General features: G+C 51.2%; 1 protein-coding gene across 1 annotated transcript in view; it reads left to right on the top strand.

Moving 5' to 3' along the window:
* Nucleotides 1-9,913, top strand: part of EP400 (E1A binding protein p400) — a 110,376-nt gene extending 100,463 nt beyond the window's left edge. Inside the window, exons 49-53 of the mRNA XM_082667747.1 lie at nt 1,084-1,279; nt 1,640-1,764; nt 3,224-3,370; nt 8,421-8,498; nt 9,281-9,913. Coding sequence (XP_082523873.1) covers nt 1,084-1,279; nt 1,640-1,764; nt 3,224-3,370; nt 8,421-8,498; nt 9,281-9,553 — 819 coding nt within the window. The 3' untranslated portion in view covers nt 9,554-9,913. The remainder of the gene's footprint in view (nt 1-1,083; nt 1,280-1,639; nt 1,765-3,223; nt 3,371-8,420; nt 8,499-9,280) is intronic.
* Nucleotides 9,914-21,359: the final 11,446 nt, after the last annotated feature.

Here is a 21,359-nt window from a genome sequence, read left to right as displayed (position 1 = left end):
AAGTCTGTAAGAGAGGGGATAGAAGTGGATAAAAACTGTGAAAGCAAGCTTGGTGTTACCTGTGTTCACAAGAAAATGCCAGTTCAAACGAGCCGAGTGGTAATCGCGCATGACGGCCCGCCTCAGGCAGCCCAGGCCTCGGGCGGAGGGCTTGCCAGCAGGAGCCGGCTCCCCCGGAGGGGGTGGTAGTCAGTTGAGCTAAGAAACATGCCCGTTACTTTACCCAGTGATCCTGTTTCTGCTGTATCCTAAAGAAGTGATAGAACCAGTACAAAGTAGTAAACGTACAGACTTGCACCAGGAGTGTTAGGGGACCTGAATCTCCGTTACTGGGGAGCTGACTACATAGACTGTACAGCGTGCGCACAGCGGGGTCGTGCACAGCTTTGGAAAAGGGGTTGTAGAAGGAGGAGAGCTTACAGATACCTAGAACTCATCCCACTTTACACACTTTCCTGGCAGGCCGCACAGATAAGGACAAGGTCTGGGGGGCTGGGTGTCGTTTCCACATTCACATGTGGGCACCTTAGGGCTATGGCTGATTTTTACTTCCTCGTATTTTCTTAGGTAGTCTGAGTTTTTGTATGTATAAAAACGGATCTATTTCCATTTTCCTTTTAAAAAATATAACTTAAGGAAAAAAGTGCTTGGTAGCCGAGTGATAAGCAAGTCGCAGGAGGTGGAGACCGAGAGTGGCCCTTGGTGGGAGGCCGAGGTCGTAATTTCGGGCTGATCTTCCGTGGCCGCTGAGGGATAGGAGACGAGCGTAGGAAGTGTGGCAGGAGTGGGGTGCTGTCAGGCTCTGAGATGCAGGAGGCAGAGACGCTCGCTGTGGGACAGGAGCGCATCTGAGCAGCAGTGCGCCCGGGCGTCCGAGGGCCGCCGAGCCCCGCTCCCTGTGTCCGCTGGTGACGGTCAGGGCACATAGGCGGCCCAAAGTGAGCTGTTTTCCATTAGCTGACCGCCACGCAGCACCTTTGTGAATGTGTCAGTTTCTCACCACCTGACCGCTGGTGGGGAAATGTCTGCAGACGTGTGGAATGCTGAATGTCTCTGGACTCTCCCATTGTTTTCACTGTCTAGACCCGGGTCCCCACTTCACAGCTGCAGGCTCAAGGGCAGATGCAGGCCCCGGCGCCCCAGCCGGCCCAGGTGGCACTGGCGAAGCCCCCGGTGGTGTCGGTGCCCGCAGCCGTGGTCTCCTCGCCGGGCGTCACGACGCTGCCCATGAACGTTGCTGGAATCAGTGTGGCCATCGGGCAGCCGCAGAAAGCCGCAGGTGCCTGTCTCATGCCACCCCTCGGCCCCCGCCGCTCCGCGTCCAGCCTTGAGTGGGGCTGACGAGCCTTTTCTAGTTAGTAGCTGTGGCCCGCAGCCATCTTGGGTGTGTCACGGTGTATTTTAGCAGAAGTGTCCCTCGATTTAACCGTTCACGTTCTTAACTTGCCCACCCTTTGTCCAAATGTCGTTGTGGACCTGGAAACATTTTAAGTAGATGTAAGGCGGGCTTTATTCAGCTTAGCACCATTTCAGCGTGTAGTTTTCTGTACAGAGATCACTGAAGCTGAACTCACTGTGAGCCCTGAGACCTTGTCCCTACTTGGCGCTTGTGATTCAATGACCTGACCTGTGTTCTCAGGGCAGACTGTCGTGGCCCAGCCTGTGCACGTCCAGCAGCTGCTGAAGCTGAAGCAGCAGGCCGTCCAGCAGCAGAAGGCCATCCAGCCGCAAGCCGCCCCAGGCCCGGCCGCCGTCCAGCAGAAGGTACCGGGCTCCCACTTGACCCCTCTTCACGTGAGCCAGGCCCCGCTGCCAAGCGTGGGATGCACGGAGACGGATAGGGTTCCGAGCCAGCCCTGCGTGGCTGCCTGGCCTCCACGCACCGGAGACCCCATGGTTGTGGCCTTGGGCTGTACGTAGGACGGCCTTGGGGCTGGCCCTGGAGGGAGGGCGTGGTTCATGAGAGGGGGAGCCCCCATGTCCTGCCGGCTCGTGGGGGCAACTGTGAAGGACGCAGGCTGTGGAACTGCATGACTGGGAGGGGCCGGGAGGACTCGGGGAAGCACGTGTAGCTCCTGGTGTGCGACCCGTCCGGGTGCACAGGAGCCAGCTGTGTGTGTGCGTGTGTACGTGTGTGTGCATGTGTGTGTGTACGTGTGTACACACGCGCCATCAGCGGATGGACGGAGGGAGGGGAGAGAGGGGCAGGGGTACTGTGAGAGGAGTGCTGTCAGCGACCCTCTGACTCAGAAGGCTGGGAGGCAGCTCTGAGCTGATTGAGGCCCCAGGGGCGAGTCCTCCTCAGAGGCGGGGGTTCGGGGCTGCGCTGGCAAGCAGGAGCGGAGTGCAAGGCGCTCTGCTCCCCAGGGCTTCTGCCTCATCTGCTGCTGGTGGCGCAAAGCCCGACGCACAGATGATGGCGTCTGGGCTCTTGACCTTCCTGTTGCATCTGTGCTGTTTTCTGAACCGGAGCGAGCCAGCGCCCTGTCCCCATGTGCTGAGGGCTCTGCAGGCGGCTGGTGCCCCTTTCCAGAAACTGACAGACGCGCAGAGACGTGAAGTGACTTCTGGGGTGGGGCGTGCCGGGCTGGGAGGCACTGTGACAGGACGGAGACCGGGCTGGGTCATCGCGGGGGCTTAGCCAGCGTCTGAAAGAGAGAAGGAGAAGGGCTTTAGCCAAAGTGCCAGTCGGTATGTTCACGTAACTTGAAAGAAGACTTCTGAGACGTTAAAAGTGTCCATAGCTGTGGCTTTGTAAACCGAATATATGGGCCACATACACGCATGGCTTTCTGAATAGTATTTAAACGCTCCTGGCAGGGAAAATGGAAAATTAGACTAAATGTGTAAAGATTGTGCGTACAGGTTTGTTTCTGTTTGTGCTAAATAGTTTTGAGTATGGGCCAAATTCTTAAAGTTAGATTTGGGAAACGGTGTGTGTTTTCTGTATTGTCAAGTTCGCTCACTTACATGATGAGCAGACGTGGCACCAGGTGCCTCAGAGGATGGGAGATGAAGCCCAGCCTGGGCCATGAGGGGACCTCCCAGCAGGGGAGGAGATGACCCAGGACCGGGCCCCCCGGGGGGGCAGCAGCAAGAACACAGGGCAGCGGGCGGGCAGGGCCAGGAGCCGGGGTGGTCACGCTGCGGGCGTCTGGGGGGCTCTGAGAAGGGGACGCAGAGCCTTGCCTGCTCTAACCCTGGGCGGCCTCTCTTTCCTCAGATCACAGCGCAGCAGATTGCCGCTCAGGGCCAGCCACAGAAGGTCACCTACGCCACCCAGCCAGCCCTTAAAACCCAGTTTCTCACCACGCCCATCTCCCAGGCCCAGAAACTGGCTGGGACCCAGCAGGTGCAGACCCAGATCCAGGTGAGCAGCGGGGAGCCCGAGGGCTGGGAACAGACGCAGCGGGCGCTCGGAGGTAGAGCAGGGGGGCGCCACCAACCAGCGCCCCATGGAGAGGGTCGTGGGGCCCTGCAGCGTGGCCTGGGGACTGTGCTCAGGTCCTGCTGCGGTGGCAGCCTTTGTGCTGGTGAGGCTCCTGCAGGGGTCGTGGTCGTCCCTCTGCTGCCGCCGGCTGCCCGGCACTGGCCAGCCCAGCATTGCACGTCTCCTGGGTCCCGGCACACGCGTGACGCCCGGGACGGGGTGCGGGGCCGTGGGCACGCCCACCCATCGAGCTCCTGTGGTCCCTCAGCCTCGGCCCGTGCCGGCCTGCCGTCTGCCTTCCTCTGGCAGCGGTGCGAATCTGCTGACCGTCGGGGCCCCTCCCTTGGGACGAGCCTGTTCGGGGGCTTCCCGGTGGGGCTGTACGTCCCGGGTGTCTGCCTTTGGGTCTGTGTGTCACACTTCTCCCAGCTTGTGCCTTACCTGCTCACTCACTTTACGAACGGAGCTTCTGGATTTGAGTGTATTGGAATTTATCAATCTTTTTGTGTCTGAATAGTGCCTTTTGCGCTTTGCTTAAGAAATCCTTCCCAGAGGTCGTGGTGCTGTTTCCTAGGTCATTTCTAAAAACTTGATAATTTTTTTGTTCACATTTATGTCTTTAACCTTCCTGGAATTGGTTTTTGGAGATGATCCAAAAATAGGGGTTCAGTTTAATTTTTCCACGTGAACACAACGCCCTGTTACTTTCACACTACTCATTCGGGAGTCCCTTCTCTCCCCCGACCCACCGTGTGACCAGGCACGCGTGACGTGCGGTTCCTCGGGGGCTTCTCTGAGCACCGTGGTCTCGGCCCCTGTGAGCCCACACTGCCCGCTTTTCGCCACTCTGCTGCACGATGATTCTCGGCATCCACCTCCTGCTGTCGGGAGCATCCTGCTTTCCCGCTCTCTGCACTTCCGTATCGATTTTGAGTCAGCTTATTTAGTATACGCACCGTGGTCAAAACTGATGGCGTTTTTGTTAGAACCGCATTGACTCTGTAGGTCAGTTTGGGGGAGAGTGGGCATCTCTACAGTCTTGACTTCAGATTCACCAACATGGTACATCATTTGCTGTTTAAATCTTCTTTAACGCCCTTTAAGTAAGTTTTCTGATTTTTTTTCCATAAAGATCTTATTGCGTGTATTAGATTTATTCCTAAGTGACGGGCGTTTTCTGATACTCTGCTCTAAGTTCCCTCTTTTTGTCTGTGTCTGTAGGACACTGTATGTGGACTTTTGAATCCCACAGCCTCAATCTGTTCTAGTTGGTTTGCGTTTCCCTTGTGTCGATCACATCACCTGTGAGTCCTGGCGGCTGGCATCTTCCCCTTCGTCCTTCTGTTTCTTATTCCCGCCTCGTCGTGCTGGCGATGCCCGCAAGGCAGTGTGACAGGTGCAGACAGGAAGCTCGGCCACGTGGCTCTCCTCGTGGTCGTTCTGCGGGTTGGGTTTTTAAAATCACCCTTCAGCACAGTAAGAAAAGTCTCTTCTTTATCTAGATTGCTACAACTTTTTGTTCCTTTGGTTGTGGTGTTTTGTTTCTTTACAAACCCTCTGTCTGCACCCCTCCCCTCGTGGTCCCTCCAGTCTCGAGGCTTTGAGCCCATCTGTGTGCCCATGAGTCCAGATTCGCATCTGCGGCCAGCTCTCATCTCGCCCAGGGTTTTAATCCTGGCTGCCTTTGGACGGGCCCCTGGAGGTGTGTGCCTCTGGTACCTTAGCCCCTCCTCCTCCAGCTCTGGGACAGCAGTTCTGTCTTCCCTGACCTTCAGCCTTTCCTGGGCCAAACCCTCCGCTGCTCTTCACGCTCCAGACCCGGCCCAGCACGGATCCTGCAGTGAAGTGCGCTGAGACGTGCTTTGTGGCGGCGTGGGGTCCCTTGGTCACCTCTAGGTCAGGTTTATCCGGGGTGTTGTGCCTGCTAGTCGGCTTCTTCTGTCAGTTATGAGAGGGGTGAGTTAAAATCTCCCATTCTGGGACTCCCCTGGCGCTCCAGTGGTTGGGACTCCGTGCTTCCACTGCAGGGGGCGCGGCTTCCATCCCTGGTCGGGGAACTGAGGATGCCACATGCCGCCTGGCACAGCCCAAAAAATGGAGGAAAAAACCCCCTCCCATTCTGGTTATGGGTTTATCTGTTTTTCCTTATATTCCTTTCTACTTTTGCTTTTTATATTAGGTGCTCTGTTGTTAGCTGCACATAAATTAAAATTTTAACTTTTATTATTTTGAAATACTGTTTCGGTGTGGCAGCCTGTTGTGCCTCATACCGAGAACTCTACCCATATGTCACAGAAACAGTCGCTGGACGCCGCCTCACTGTCATTGTCCCGCGTCTCAGTTTTGGTCCTTCAGCTGTGACACATTCACTCCCTTTATGGTGAGGCCTGGGAGGAACGGCTTTTAGCTTCCATTTTGTTTGCATTTTCAACTTGTTCTGTTTTCTCTTTCCAGCCTTACTTGCCTTCTCTTATTCCATTTATGTATTTATTTTTTGTCATTCTGGGTTTTTTTCCTCCTCTGACTCGTTTGAAAATTACATGTTTTTTTTCTGTTCTCTAAGTGGTTATCCTAAAATCTCCATGTGCAGATTTACCTTGTCAGAGTATAGCACAAACCACCGTCTCTGCTCTGCTCTCGAGCACGGGTCTGTCAACACCGTTGCTCCCTGGCCCTCTCAACTCACATGCTGCTGCAGTCATGCAGTTTCCTTCTATCCTGTTTCATTTTCACTTTTCATGTAAAATTCCTTTTCTTCTGCTTGAAGTACACCCTTTGGAGTTTCCCATATTGTTTGAAGATGCCTGTATTTCACTCTTGTTCCTGAAGGATGCTTCTGCGTTGTATGGAATTCTAGATGGACATTCATTTTCTCAGCACATTAACAGTACTCCCTGGCTCCTGGTCTTTTGTTGTTGAGGAGAAGTCAGATGTCTGTCCAGCGGGTCGCTGCTTCGATGGGAACCTGTCTTTTTTCCCTCTGTTTCCTTTTGAGATCTTTTCTTTGTCTTTGGCGTTTTATAAATGCTGTGACGATCTAGCTTGGAATTTGCTGGTCGTCTGGAATCTGGGCATTGATCTCTCTTGTCAGTTTAGGAAATGACCAGCCGCCGTTTCTTTAGGTGCCGCCTCTACCCCATTTCCTGCCCTCCGTGTCTCTTCAGTCTCTGTGCTTTCCTTCCATTGTCTCTCTGTGCTGCATTCTGAGTAATGACCTCTAACCTGTCTCCCATTTCACTGAGCTTTCCTTTCATTAGGTCTAATCTGCTGTTAAGCTTGTCCATTGAATTTTAATTTTGGTGATTATAAGTATTTTATTCTTCGAAGTTCTGTTTTTGTCTCAAACCTGCTTGGTCTTTGTAGTTTCTTGTTCCCATACGTGTTTTCAGGCTGCACAGGACGGCACACTGTTTTGTGCGTGCCTGATAATTCCTCTATTTGAAGTCCGTGTGCGTCTGATTTTACTTGTTTCTGCTGTTCTTGCTTCAGGAACTGTGGAGTTTTTGTCATTATAGGAGTTGTCTTCTTGTGAGCCAGTTTCCCTTGAAGTTCTGTTGGTTGGAAGGCTTTGAGGTCTGGGTTGAAGGTGGGTTCTTCCTTGTGCTGGGCTCCCATGGGTGCCTCCAGGACCACATCAGCTGTGGCTTGAGGGTTTGGTCTGCCAGCCTGTGTCTCCCGCTCCCCTGCCTAGCACCGAGGCCTAAGGCAGGCGGCTTCCTCACAGACCCTTTGAGTGCCAGGATCGCAGCTGCGGGGGGCATCGGGCAGCCCTCTTGTTATCTCCTCCTGAGAGTGGGTTTGGACTTGGTCTCTTTGCTGCACCCGGGAGGCCATGAAAACCCAGTGCAAGGCTTCCCCTGCAGCACGTGGTCTCGGGCACGAGCTGCTGTAGCGCCTTCTCATGGCTCGGGGTCCCCCATTTGCTTAAGTTTTGGCACTGGGAGCTCTGGACTTCCTGCAAGTTTATCGATGCGTTTTAAGACGTCACCTTGGTGTTATGCATGGCACCTCTTCAGCATTTTCGTGGCTGCGGATCTGAGCTGTGGCCCGTGCGCTGCGGTAGCTGACCAAACGTCTCTCCCGTCAGAGGAAGCGCACAGGCTCACTCAGGGGTTCCTTTGATGTCAGTGAGTGCGGTTCACAGTTTTTGATTCAAGTTACAGTAAACTAGTAAATGCCTTCTGATTCATTTTAATTTCCGTGAGAACTCGTATTTACTTGGTAGCTTGTCATTTGCAAGTACATCATATAATTTCACATTTCCTCCAGGATTATCTTGGGCAAGACTTATTTTCATCCCTGTTCCGCCAGTTAGAGACCTGAGGGGGCTTTCCATGGCCCCCAGCAGCTACCCACTCGGGAGCTGCTTCTGTGAACCGGTGTCCCCGAAGCCCTGAGTAGACACAAGTGGCCTGAATTGTCTTATTACAGCAGGACAGCAAGATAGGCAGGTTTACAAAAAGTGACCATTGGGTGGAAGGTTTTGTTTTGTAGGGGAAGATATCAATCATGATGAAGAAGAAAGTAGAAAAATGGTGAAGTGACCACTTTAGAGTTTGGGCGTAGATGTCTCTGGACTAGGGCTGAACCTGGGTGTTGGTCCGGGTGCCCTGACAATGGGGGCGCCCATTGTGGAGTGGCGCCCAGGCACTCTGTCTTCCATGTAACTCTCTCATATAGACTTGGAGCGATTTTTATAAAAGAAAAATGTGACTGTCTGAAATATGAGACCGATAATAAGCTTCAAATTACATGTGATTACCGATTAGGAAGGCAGTCGTTACTCAGTGCAAAGGTGAAATAACTGGTTCTCTCGGGGTTCCAGGGGAGCCCACTTTTGAGACCTGCTATTTTGTGTCGTCTGACCACCGTCTTTTTTTTTTTGTTTTTTGTTTTTTGCATTAAGAACTGAGAAGGAGAGAGGGCAAGAAATCTCTTTTGCGCACACGTTCATTTGGCGTCTCCGTTTGGCTTTTTTGTTTTGTCCAAGGTTGCGAAACTCCCTCAAGTCGTCCAGCAGCAGACACCCGTGGCCAGCATCCAGCAGGTTGCCTCTGCTTCCCAACAGGTAGGACTGGAGACCCGCAGCTGTCGGGGGTTCCCACGAAGAGAGTTCTTGCTTTTCATCCGAGGAAACAGAATTTTAATTCCTAGAGAACGGCTTGTGATCTTCATAATACAGAAAAGAAAATTAACTTTGGAGAAAACACTTGATATCCTGAGACTAGCAGGAAAAAAACCCTGAACAAATGTGTTTGGACTCAGTGTCACATGTGCTGAGGGGGCTCATTTCTGGGCTCCTTCGTTCAGCCAGTAAACCTTAGGTGCATCCTGCCAGCTGAAGCCACCGCACCTTCCTTTTAGGGAAACGAAGAAAGAAAACAGAATCCGTTCGTATCGACCTTGGGTCTTAGAGTAGAAATACTACTGGGGACAGCCAGGACTTACCTTCCCAACAGAGCCTAGCTTTCGGTTCTTACCGGCTTTTTACTGCTAAAAATGTGGCCGTATAAAAGCAGTGCTTTAAAATAATTGTAGTTGGTTCAGAATCACACTGGCATGTAGGTGTCAAGAAACCAGATAGTATTAGGAGCTGGACACCAGCAGCACCAGTCCCCGGCCATCCTTTCCCCAGAGGCGTCCGCTTGCAGCCTAAAAGCAGCAGTAGTTTGGTTTTCTATTTTTGTTTGGTTAGAAACCAGAGGTCCTATTTTGATAGGTCAGGTGGTTTTTACATTTCACGGAAGCATTCGCGCTAGTCATGTTTCTAACCCCCACCCCCAAGGACGTCTAAGTTTTCATGTCACCTGATCTGCGTTTTCTAGGAGATGTGTTTCTGTTTTGGTTCAGGCTTCCCCACAGACTGTGACCCTCACCCAGGCGACAGCGGCCGGGCAGCAGGTCCAGGTGATCCCCGCAGTGACAGCGACAGCACAGGTAGTCCAGCAGAAGCTCATGCAGCAGCAAGTCGTGACCACGGCGGCGGCCCAGCTGCAGACCCCCGGTGTTCCCAACCCAGCCCAGGTGCCGGCCAGCTCCGACAGCCCGAACCAGCAGCCCAAGCTCCAGATGAGAGTCCCCGCCGTCAGGTTAAAGACGCCCACCAAGCCTCCGTGCCCCTAGTCGGGAGCGCGGCGCGGCCCCAGGCGGGCCGCCCGTGCCTGCCACCGCCCCGCCCAGATGGGGTGGACTTATTTACTGAGCCCCAGGACAGTGCCCTGCAGGGCGTCCAGTGCCTGGAGCGGCGACCCTCAGCGAGCGCCCCCGTCACGTGTTATGTGGCTGACTGAGAAAGCGGCAGTGGCAGTGTTTCCTCGATGCTTTTACCTTTTAGTTTCTCCTCCAGGGCAGTACTGCTGGGTCTTGAAAGCCATTTAGAATTTCTCTGTTAGTGTACAGTGTTTTTTGCACATCACAAGTAGCCATTTGGAAGGTGCAGTGAGTCATAAAATAGACCTTGTGGAGCTAAAATGTGGTCTGACAGCATCTGTCTCTGCCTGGTTCTTTATTCCTAACTGAAAGCACGTTATGGTCCTTCGAGAGGAGAAAGACTGTCTGATATCAAAGGTAGGTCATCTCAGATCAGGGAAAACCAACGTGGTTTCTCCCCTCCCTCCTAAAATGTGACTTGTTTGGACTCTTAAAGGAGACGTTTAGTACTGACATGCATTGAAGCACATTCGTGACGCGTTCCCAGCTTGTGTTGAAGGGGAATGGTCTGTGACTGCATTTTCATTGCAAAGAGCATCGCACGGCTTCCCTCAGAGTGGCCGGTTTCCACGTCAAAGGAACGCTTGGGGCTGCTCCCCACCCCAGCACATCCACGATAGTTTCCCGGGTTTCGGATAAACTTGTAAGTGGACTTAGGCTACTGAAGCAGCGCCAGCAAACCTTGTGGGGCTCCTGTCTGGGAATATGGTTCGGGGCCCAGAGTGCTGTGCAAGTGTTGTCACGTTGCAGACGGCACTGCTGAGTGCTCGGCGAGGCCCTTGCAAGGGGGCGGCCTGCCATCGCCCCTTTGCTTTCGTGCCCAGCCCAGGCGTGACGTGCAGAGGTGAGAAGCCTCCTTGTGCGTGTGCTGTGTGTATGCACCTACAAGTATTACCCACAGAAATGGGTGTGGTAAGCTCTTCATACTAGACTGCCATGTCTCGTATGTGAGCATGTCGCCCACTTGGGGTTCTGCGTAAAGCAGGGAGCCATCCAGGCTCTTTGGGGTGGGGGGCCCGTGGTTGAGGGGCAAAGAGGAGGCCCTGGATTTGCTATTTTTATTTTTTTTTACTGTGGCAACTGCAAAGGGCTTGATTGGCTGACGATGTCTGCTTACCTGGAGGTGTCCACCCAAGCAAAAGGCGCGTGTCTGATGACACCCTCTCCGCTCCGTCTCTGTGCCTCTTCTACAGTTCTGGTCCAGGACATCAGGTTGTGTTAGGTCTGTGTGTACTTAGGAACAGTTCCGGCATACTGAGAGATTTTAAATTTGTAATCAGTCTGTCTCCTCCCCCTTTATATCACTTTATATGACACAAAGGAAAGTGTCCTGTCCCGAGTTCTTTTGTTTCCCATCAATATATGTGGACACTAATACGGCGATTGATACCTTAGTGAAGCCAACCAGGCAGCTCATTTTTGAGTTCTTGGTGAGAAATTTGGAAAAAAGTAAAGACCAGTTGTTCAAAGTGGACAGGATTTAACGTTCTAGTTACTTGAACACTATAATTTGCCTTCTGACTTGTTCATTGTGGGTTCAGCATGTGCCGTAATGAGGGAGTGCGGCTGCACGAGGCTTCTGTGCTTCGTATCTGGGTACTGAGGAGAGTTCCTACTTTTTTTTTTTAAATCCTCAAATGTGCAGAACTAAAAAGGAATTCTCCTTTTCAGCTTATTTTAACTTGTGAAGCCTGTTGGTTTTGTTCTTACCCTTCTTGGGGTGTGGACAGTCTCTGTAGATGATGGTGAAGTGTTGAGTGTTTAGAATATCCTAGACATAGCTGCCTGAGTAGAAGTCCTCTATTAATCTAGAACACTAGAAGAGAATTTAGAAAAATCTCTCAAAAGCTTTCTAAGAGAACAGAACTAGGGTCTGAATATTTGCAGTGTGGGACTCCTGCCCTGTCTTACCATGTGAGTGAAAGAAGTGTGTTTTCTTCAGCGATTCCCTGTTGCAAAATATGGGACAGAAAATAGCGTTACTGGTATCAGTCGATTTAGTAACATCTGGATGTCAGCACTCACCTCCTAGTCTTCCACAGCCATTTAGGTAAAGGGTCCGGTGTATTGTTTTCTTCGCTTTCTGTTTTAAAGGTTAAAGTTTCCATATTTCAGAGTAAGTGTGAGTTTAGGACGATGTTTTCCAGGCTTCCTCAGATTGTTACTGTTGTCAGAATCCCACATTACCTTGTAGAACAGGGTTCCCACCCAATGCATGGTAAGGATTGAGAGAAATCTTCAGAACATAAAATATAAAGACAGCAGGCAAAAACACCGTCAAACTGGAATGGGCCACCATGGAAAAAGCAGTCACCCAGGTTTTCTTTAATTCAGAGACATTTGTTCCAGGGAGGCTGGGTGGTGGTTGGAGGATCCGGGGGCGGGGGAAGTAGGAGGCTGGAGTCAGCCTCCTGAGGCAGAGGCTTTCCCTTTTGCCACCTTCAGGACTATTTGTTAACTGTTGTAACCAGATAGCTGTTGTGTTTTGAAATTTAAAGGAAGAAGACCGAAATTGTAAATACTTTGTAAACAGTCATTTGTACTTGAATAGTAGGGTTTTAAAGGGCACTGATATCCCACCAAACAAAAGGTATAATAAATTGACCTTTTTATATGCTTTTTTGTTTTGTCTTTCATAGAAAGCTACTGTTCAGGTTAAAATAAGATACCAGTCGTATTCATTTCATTTGTGTGAAGAGAAAACAAGACACAGGGAAACCAAGTTAGTGTTGCGAACGGAGGTTTTCTTCTCCTCGCTCCTCCCCCAGACGGTAGCCAGAACTAGAAGGGATGGAGTTTCTCAGTGAAATCACCATTTCTCTCCGCAGAGACCATGTCCACCTGGCCACTGCGTTCCAAAGCCACACGAGGAGGAAGGACCCGGTGCGTTTATTTTTCTTCGTAATGTTCTTGTTCTCCAGTGCTACCTTGTACTAGACAGCAGCACTTCCTCAGCTGCTCTGTGCTTCTGTCCCTGTGCAGTGAGTATTTACTGAAGCATAATACATGCCAACTTTATCACTAATGGTGGAAGTTTTTTTAAAAAAGCAACACTTGGCTCTTCAAGAAAATCAAAACTAATGAGAGATAGATGGGTAAATTATTGGTTTATTCAGCTGATGCTTACTGAGTGCATACTGTGTGTCTAGGCCCTGGAGCGATAGCTACGAGCAAAGTAGAAAAGGAGGTTACGTTCTAGTAGTCCAGACAGATGATAAAATGATTCAGAACGGCGTAAGCACCATGAAGAAACAGGGACAAGGTCACGGCCGGCGATCTGGACTTCATGCTAAGCAGAAGCCTGGAAGACAGCTTGACTTACAAGTCTGAAAGCTCACTGTGTCTGCAGGGGAGGTGGTGGTTGAAGGTAGCCAGAGTGAAACCAGGGACAGACCCGCTGGACCATCTCCCTGGTCACAAACAAGGGAAAAAACCATCCTTGTGGGTCTTCAGATCCCAGCTCAACAGCCTTAGGAGGCATTTTCTGACTGCCGCCCCCTAACTTAAAATGGGCACTCAACCTCCACCTCCTTTTCTCAGCCGCTCGGCCCTACTTCCTCTAACCGGGCATCCATTTGCCGATGTGTGCCCCCTTCTCCCTAGACCGCAGGTCCTGCCAGGGCAAGGACGGGACGTGCCTGGTCAACGCAACAGGCAGTTAAGTGTGCGAGGAGGCGGTGGGTGGGCAGCGGAGGAGCGGACGGACGGGTGGACGGAAGGCTGCAGGCGAACGGTAGGAACGAACGGAGGCCGGCGCGCACGTGACCGCGGGCGAAGGAAGCCGCGGGAGTACGCGGGCGCGGCCCGGGGGCCTCGCGTGCAGTTCCCGCCTCAGCTGCCGCTGCTTCCCGTCCTCCCGCCCTCGCCCCGCCTGCCCACGCCGATTGGCCGGCGCCGCGCCTGCGCACTGGGTCCAAGCCGGCCGCCGGCTTGCGTCGGGTCGGGTCGGGTCGGGTGGCCCGGGCCCGCCCTCGGCTGCCGCCGCTCTTGTCCCCGCCGGCACTCTCCGCCGCGTCGCCCGGCAGACGCGGTGAGGGCCCGCAGCCTGTCCGCGCCGGGGCGGGGCGGGCGCTCAGGGCCGCGCGGCTCTCCTTCGGCCTCCCCGCCCGCCCGGTGCCCCAGCGTTCCCCCGTCCACCTCCCCCTCGACGACCCCGTGACCCTCGCCGCTGACCCCCGCCCCGCCGGCCCCGGGAGGCCGCTGTCCGCGGTGCTGACGCCGCCGGCGCCGCGTGTCTGGAGGGGCCGCTGGTCGGGGTGTCCCCGCCGCACACCCGGGAGGCAGAGTGGAGTCCGGGCTGCGGCGTCTCCTCGGCCGGCCCCGCCGGGGCGCCTGTCGGGAGAGGCGCCTCGCCACCCCTGCTCACGGAGGCCTTTCCCACGACGGAGAGCGAGAACGGAGCTCAGCTTTGCCTTCAAGCCCGAAGACCGCGCGGCCTAGCAGACACTTCACAACCCGGCCCCAGAGCTGAGGGAGGATCCCTTCCTCGCCGAAAACTGCTTTGGCTACGCGCAGCTCGCAGCTCGCGCGCGAAGCCCCAGCTCCCAGGTCTGTTCCCGGGCTTCACGGGGCCGCCGTCCGCCAATGACACGTGAGAACGTGGAGCACCTCTCAGCCCACGTGACTGCCTTCCAGTTGTGGTGTTGGGTCTTGATGATTACTGGGTGCTCCGTGCGCTGAGTGGGGATGCCCAACGCCTACAGAGTGACACAGAGGTATTGCGCACGCATTTCTGTAACCTTTTGCCAAGCAGATGGACAGGATGTTCGTTTATTTATAAAAGTGTTTTCTTAATGTTCACATCAAGAGAGCAAGAGAAATACGACTTTCTCCTTTAAAGGTTGTCAGCTAAACCAGCTCCTGCAAAAGTGGAAACGAAGCCCAAAAAGGCGGCAGGAAAGAATAAATCTTCAGACAAAAAAAGGTGCAAACAAAAGGGAAAAGGGGAGCGAAGGGAAAACAGGCTGAAGCAGCTAACCAAGAGACTAAAGGTGTACCTGCAGAAAATGGAGAAACTAAAAACGAGGAGAGCCCAGCTTCTGTTGACGCAGGAGAGAGAGGAGCCAAGTCTGATTAGTATCACACACCTGGTCCTGTCAGTGGTCCCTGTCTCTCTTCCTGCACGATCCAACTATTTAGTAAATGACAGTTTTTTAGGAGCTCTAGAAACATTTTTAAAAAGGAGGGAATCCCCCCTCATCCCATTTTTTAAGTGTAAAAAATAATTTTTTTTTTTGAAGAGGTGAAATCATTGGCTGGTTATTTATTTTTTGGTACAACCAGAAAATAGTGGGATATTGAATACGGGAGGCTTTGACTGTCTTGGGTGTCAGCTTAACATTCCATAGATGGGGGTAGCTTTTATATCCTGTAATACAAAGCATTTACTACATGGCATTTGGAGTCAGGTGTGCATTTAATGTCTTGAACACTTTTTTTTTTTGGTAATTTTTATTAGAGTACAGTTGCTTTACAATATTGTGTTAGTTTATACTGTACAGCAAAGTGAATCAGCTATACATATTCATACATCCCCTCTTTTTTGGATTTCCTTCTAAGTTAGGTCACCACAGAGCACTGAGTAGAGTTCCCTGTGCTCTACAATAGGTGCTCATTAGTTATCTATTTTATACGTAGTATCACTAGTGTATGTGTGTCAACCCCAATCTCCCAATTCATCCCATCCCCCTGACCCCCAACACTTTAAAGTACTTCTCGTCCCATGTTGTTTTTGGTAGAATTTTTCCTGAAGCAAACCACTCATTCCTTGATCTTGGCTCTCCTGGTCAGAATTCTGTGTGCTCCGTAACATCTTTGGTCGTGGTAGTACAGTTCTAGTAACTTTGTTAATGTGCTGTGAACGATTGACAATTTGAGTGTGTACAGTATATGATATTAAATTGTGAATTAGTGGGACTTATGACGGAACAGCATATCAATATTTGAAGATATTGGTACTTGCTATCCTGTTAAGGAAAATTTGCCTCCAAATATTAAGCTGGAAAGTCAGTGGAATAACTGTTCAGAAAAGAATCACAACTACATGATTTTTTCGATTTTTGGTACGTATGTTAAGAATTGTGTGCAGGGACTGCCCTGGTGGCGCAGTGGTTAAGAATCCGCCTGCCAATGCAGGGGACACGGGTTCGAGCCCTGGTCCAGGAAGAAACCACATGCCGCAGAGCAACTAAGCCCGTGTGCCACAACTACTGAGCCTGCGCTCTAGAGCCCGCGAGCCACAACTACTGAGCCCGCGTGCCGCAGCTACTGAAGCCCATGCACCTAGATCCCATGCTCCGCAACAAAAGAAGGCAACACAGTGAGAAGCCCACGCACCACAATGAAGAGTGGCTCCCGCTCGCCACAACTAGAGAAAGCCCACACGCAGCGACGAAGACCCAACGCAGCCAAAAATAAATAAATAAAATTTTTTTAAATGATTTGAAAACATTTTTTTCCTTCAAACTGAGTTTGAGAATTCTTCTGGATAGAAATTCTATATCGGATCATGTGGTCTGAACAACTTTTAACTGTTTCCCCTGAATTTATATGATGTATTGTGATGGAAAAAAATGAGATCTGAGCATCTTATAAAATACGTTTGTCTATAAAATACACGTACTTTATACAAACATATTTGGAAATAGGGAATCACCTGTATCCTGGGCTCTAGTTCCAAGTTGTGATGGAGTGGAGGGGCTGAAGACACCCACTGCCTCTTGGCTCGGGCAGGGTGTTCCCCTCTCATCCTCAGTTCCCTTGGTGTCAAATAGGAAGATGGTGGAATTGGTCTGGTGGTGTTCTCATGAATAATCACTGAGTGAGGGATGGGAAGCCATTAGCACATGTCTGAGCCCAGGGGACTGGCCTTGGAAAATGTTAGCCTGGTTGGAGGAACCCTCAACTCCAGGCCTCAAGGAACTCCAGCCAGCAGCCCCCAGAATGTATGCTCATGACAGAAAATCACAGCATACACAGTGAAGAGGCCTCAGGAGTGAGGGTCTGACTCACACCTGTAGAGACGTTAAGATGCCAGAATTGCTGGATCTAGAATAAGAAATGCAAAATGTATTTCATATGGTTAAAGAAACAAAGGAGGAAATAACAAGCATGGAGGAGAAACAAGGGGTCACCAGAGAGCAAGCAGATAAAAAAAAAAAATGAACCAAATAGTTCTTCTAGAAATTAAACATAAAACAATTGAAATTTAAAACTTAGTGGAAGTAGTCTCAATCCCTACCTCACACCATGTGCAAAAATTAACGCAGAATGGATCAGAGACCTAAATGTGGAACTCACAGTTCTGAAACACAGGAAAAAATCTTTGTAGCCTTGGGTTAAATTAAGATTTCTTAGCTACAACACCCAAAGCACAAATCTATAAAAGAATAAAAATGAAAAGTGGAACTTTATTAAAATTAAAAACATTTTGCCATGTGAAGAACATTATTGAGGTAATGAAGAGCCACTGGGAGAAAACATTTGCAAAAGACGCAGCCAATGAAGCACTTGTAATAGGATATATAAATAAAAGAAAAAACGCATTTCCTTTACTCACGACACTTCTGACACCAGCTGCATGGGGGTCTCCCACACCAAGCAGTTCTCCAGGTCTCCGTGACATGGACCGGCTGTCCTACAAGAGCCCATTCTGACGCTGACTGCCCGAGGCTAGCACAGAGCCTGCAGGCTAAGGACCCAGCCCCACAGACGACCCCCTTCAGATGCCAGTTACAAGTGCCAGGTTGTCACCTGTCCTTTTGACCAACTGGCTATAAATTGGAGGATTCCACAGCCCCTCCTTGGGTTGGATCGTTCGCTAGGACGGCTCACAGAACTCAGGAAAAGTTTACTTACGAGGTTAGTGGTTTATGATAAAAGGATATAACTCAGGAACAGCCAGATGGAAGAGATTCACAGGGCAAAGTGTGGGGAATGGAAGTGGAGCTTCCTTGACCTCTCTGGGCACCACTCTCCCAGAATCCTCTCGTGTTCACCAACCTGGAAGCTCCCCCGAACCTGTCCTCCTGGGGTTTTGTGGAGGCTCCGTTACATGGGCCGGATTGATGATTACCTCAGTGTCTACCCCTTCTCTGCTCCCCAGAGGATGGTGTGTGTGTGTGTGCGGTGAGGCTGAAGGTTCCAAGCTTCTGATCATAGTTTGGTCTTTCTGGTGACCAACCCCCAGCCAGGAGCCCACCAAGTCACCTCATTGGAACAAAAGACCTCCTGGCACCCCTGCCACTCAGTGGATTCCAAGGGTTCTAGGAGCTGGGGGCAGAGACCAATATACAACATATATGTCTTATCATTTCACAGTAAAGAATTGTCAGAGGGCTTCCCTGGTGGCACAGTGGTTAAGAATCCGCCTGCCAATGCAGGGGACACGGGTTCGATCCCTGGTCCAAGAAGATCCCACATGCCGCAGAGCAACTAAGCCCGCCTGCGCTCTACAGCCCATGAGCCACAACTACCGAGCCTGCGTGCCTAGAGCCTGTGCTCCGCAACAAGAGAAGCCACCACAATGAGAAGCCCACGCACTGCAACAAAGAGTAATCCCCACTCAACGCAACTAGAGAAAGCCCACGCGCAGCAACAGAGACCCAACGCAGCCCAAAATGAAAATAAATAAATTTATTTTTTTAAAAAATTGTCAGAACTCCATAACAAGAAAATAACTCATTTTTGGAACTTCCCTGGTGGCGAAGTGGTTAAGACTCTGCACTCCCAATGCAGGCGGCCCGGGTTCAATCCCTGGTCAGGGAACTAGATCCCACATGCATGCCTCAACTTAGAGTTTGCGTGCCACAACTAAGGAGCTGGCGAACTGCAACTAAGGAGCCCATGAGCTGCAACTAAGGAACCCACCTACTGCAAGTAAGGCGTGGTGCAACCAAATATTTTTTTTACAAAAGAAAGACTCATTTTTAAAAGTGGACAAAAGATTTGAACAAACACTTCACCAAATAAGCTCTAAGAATGGCAAATAAGCACATGAAAAGATGTCAGTATCCTTTCATTAGGGAAATACAAATTAAAACCACAAGGAGATACAAGGACACACCAGCTAAAAAACGAGGACCTGGGCTAGTGAGGGTGAGGAGTGGCCTGCTCCCGTGCCTTGCCGGTGGGCGGCGCCCAAGAGCCAAGCCCCGTTGCAAACAGCTCGGCAGTTTCTTATGTATTTTACTTAAACAATCATTTACTCTCTGACCCAGCAATCTCACTTCTCACAGTTTACACAGAAGTGAAAACACACATCCACATGATAACCTGTATGCAAATGTTTATAGCAGCTTTATTCGTAATCTCCCCAAACTGGAAGCAGCCCAGTCATTCAACTGCCAGATGGAGAAGCAAACCATGGCCCCTCCGGACGATGACGTGGCACTCAGGTAGCAGGACCAGGCTGCTGGTGCTCAGACGGCAGGGGGGAAACTCGACTGTACTGTGCAAAAGAGGCCAGACACAAAAGGCTACGTACTCTATGATTTCACTTATATGACATCCTGGAGTCGGCAAAACGATAGGGTCAGACTATAGCTCAGAGGTCTCAGGGGTGGGATGGGGGCGGGGGGGGGGGGGAAGGACTGACTTCAAAAGAGCCATTGGGGATTTGGGGGGTGATGGAAATGTCCTGTTCTCGATTGCGTTGGTGGTTACATGACCACAGGCCTTTGTCAACACTCATAAAACCATACATCAAAAAGGGTGATTTTGGGGACTTCCCTGGTGGCATGGTGGTTAAGAATCCGCCTGCCAATGCAGGAGACACGGGTTCGAACCCTGGTCTGGGAAGATCCCACATGCCGTGGAGCAACTAAGCCCGTGCGCCACAACTACTGAGCCCGCGTGCCACAACTACCGAGCTCACGTGCTGCAACTACTGAAGCCTGCGCACCTAGAGCCCGTGCTCTGCAACAAGAGAAGCCACCACAATGAGAAGCCCGCGCAGCAACAAAGACCCAGTGCAGCCAGAAAAAAGGGGGGGGGGGATTTTTACTCAATGCAAATTCTTTATTAAATTTTTTTTTTTAATTTAGAACATTTTGAATTTTATTTTTTGGCCAAGCTGTGTGGCACGTGGAATCTTAGTTCTCCAACCATGGATCGAACTCGTGTCCCCTGCAGTGGAAGCGTGGAGTCCTAACCACTGGGCTGCCAGAGAGGTCCCCTGTATGCAAATTCTACTGCAGTTTTTAAAAACTTCATGGGAGAGTAAACAGTACATTTGAGAATTAGTGACAGAGAGATCTGGAGAAAATCAACCTACTGCAACACGAAGAACAGGAAGGAAGAAAGATGCGTGGAGAGACAGATGGCAGAGGGGTGAGAGGTCTAACGTCGGAGTTGAGCTCCAGAAGAGAATGCGAGACAGGTAATACCCGAGGACGATTGGCTTACGGTGCCAATCCAGAGATTCAGGAAAGCCAGAAGGTCTCAAACAGGATAAAGAAAAGATTCCCCGCAGACACATTTAGGCCAACGGTAAACTCGGGAGGCAAGGAGAGGTCACAGGAGTGGAGGGAACACACAGATCACCTGCAGAAGGACAGTTAGACCGATGGCTAACTTCTCAGTGGTAACTACAGAAACCGGAGAGTTCTTCCGAGGGTTGGGATAAACAGAGGCTCCGTGGGGTGCCGCGCGGATGGCTTCACGGGAGCCGCTTCTTTAGGGTGTCCCTCCACCCACCATGCCCACTCGCGTGGGCACAAGTCTGAGGACAGGACGCTCTCAGGAAGGCTGGGGGCGGGGATGCAGCGGCTTCCAGGTGGCAGCTTCTGCTTTGTGTCTCCGCACGACCTGGAGGACCCATCCTTCCAACTGAGAGCACTGGACGTAGATTTTGGCAACAGACCTCACAGAGCTCAGAAAGGGACCAAAGGATCGAGTGACGTTTCGACAACAAAGCTCTCTGGTGCCATCGGCTTATTTATGGGAATGGGGTTTTTTCAGTGTTTTGATTTATAAATTGGAAAAATAAGAATAGAGTTGACGCTGAGCCTTGTGGGCATAGGAACTAACTGAAGAAAACAGATTAGCCCTCTCCATCTATTAAATTTTACTTTTTATGTTTAGTAATTATTTACCATAACTGTAACACACTTGTCATTTTGATTACTTGCATACCAATAATAATCGTACCGATTTCTCAATCCAGAAGATTATTATTATTATTTTGCGGTACGCGGGCCTCTCACTGTCGTGGCCTCTCTCGTTGCGGAGCACAGGCTCCGGACGCGCAGGCTCAGCGGCCAGAAGATTATTATTTTTGAACACTTAGAGCCTTGTGGTCAATTCTGGAGCACATTTCTATTGCAGGGACGCATGATCGGGGGTCTATAAAATAATTCCAAGCATAAAATACATTAGATCTGTGGGGGCAATGGAGCGGGAATAGGGATTCACAGAGAGGAGTGTGGGGTGATGGGCAGCATCCAGTCGTAGACGGAGTATTGGATGGTACCTGACAGTCCCCTTATTTGCCTTTTCATGGCTCTGTCGTGATGCTCTGGGGGTGCGGGTTCGCAGACACGGCACACGTGTCCAGAGCTGCGGCTGTGGCCTCGCCACCCGCCTCCTCTGTCTCTTGTACCAGAAGGCGTCGATGTGCCCGGGGGAGGAGAAGCTGGCAGGCCACAGCACCCCTTTGCACACTTGCCAGGGAACGCTCCCAGGAGCACCGGTGGGCACAGTCTAGACTGCTCTTCAGCAG

Source organism: Grampus griseus, assembly GCF_964374135.1.
Source record: "Grampus griseus genome assembly, chromosome: 12".
Taxonomy (NCBI): Eukaryota; Metazoa; Chordata; class Mammalia; order Artiodactyla; family Delphinidae; genus Grampus; species Grampus griseus.
The sequence above is the reverse complement of the archived record's forward strand: the minus strand, read 5'-3'. Positions and strand labels throughout refer to the sequence as shown.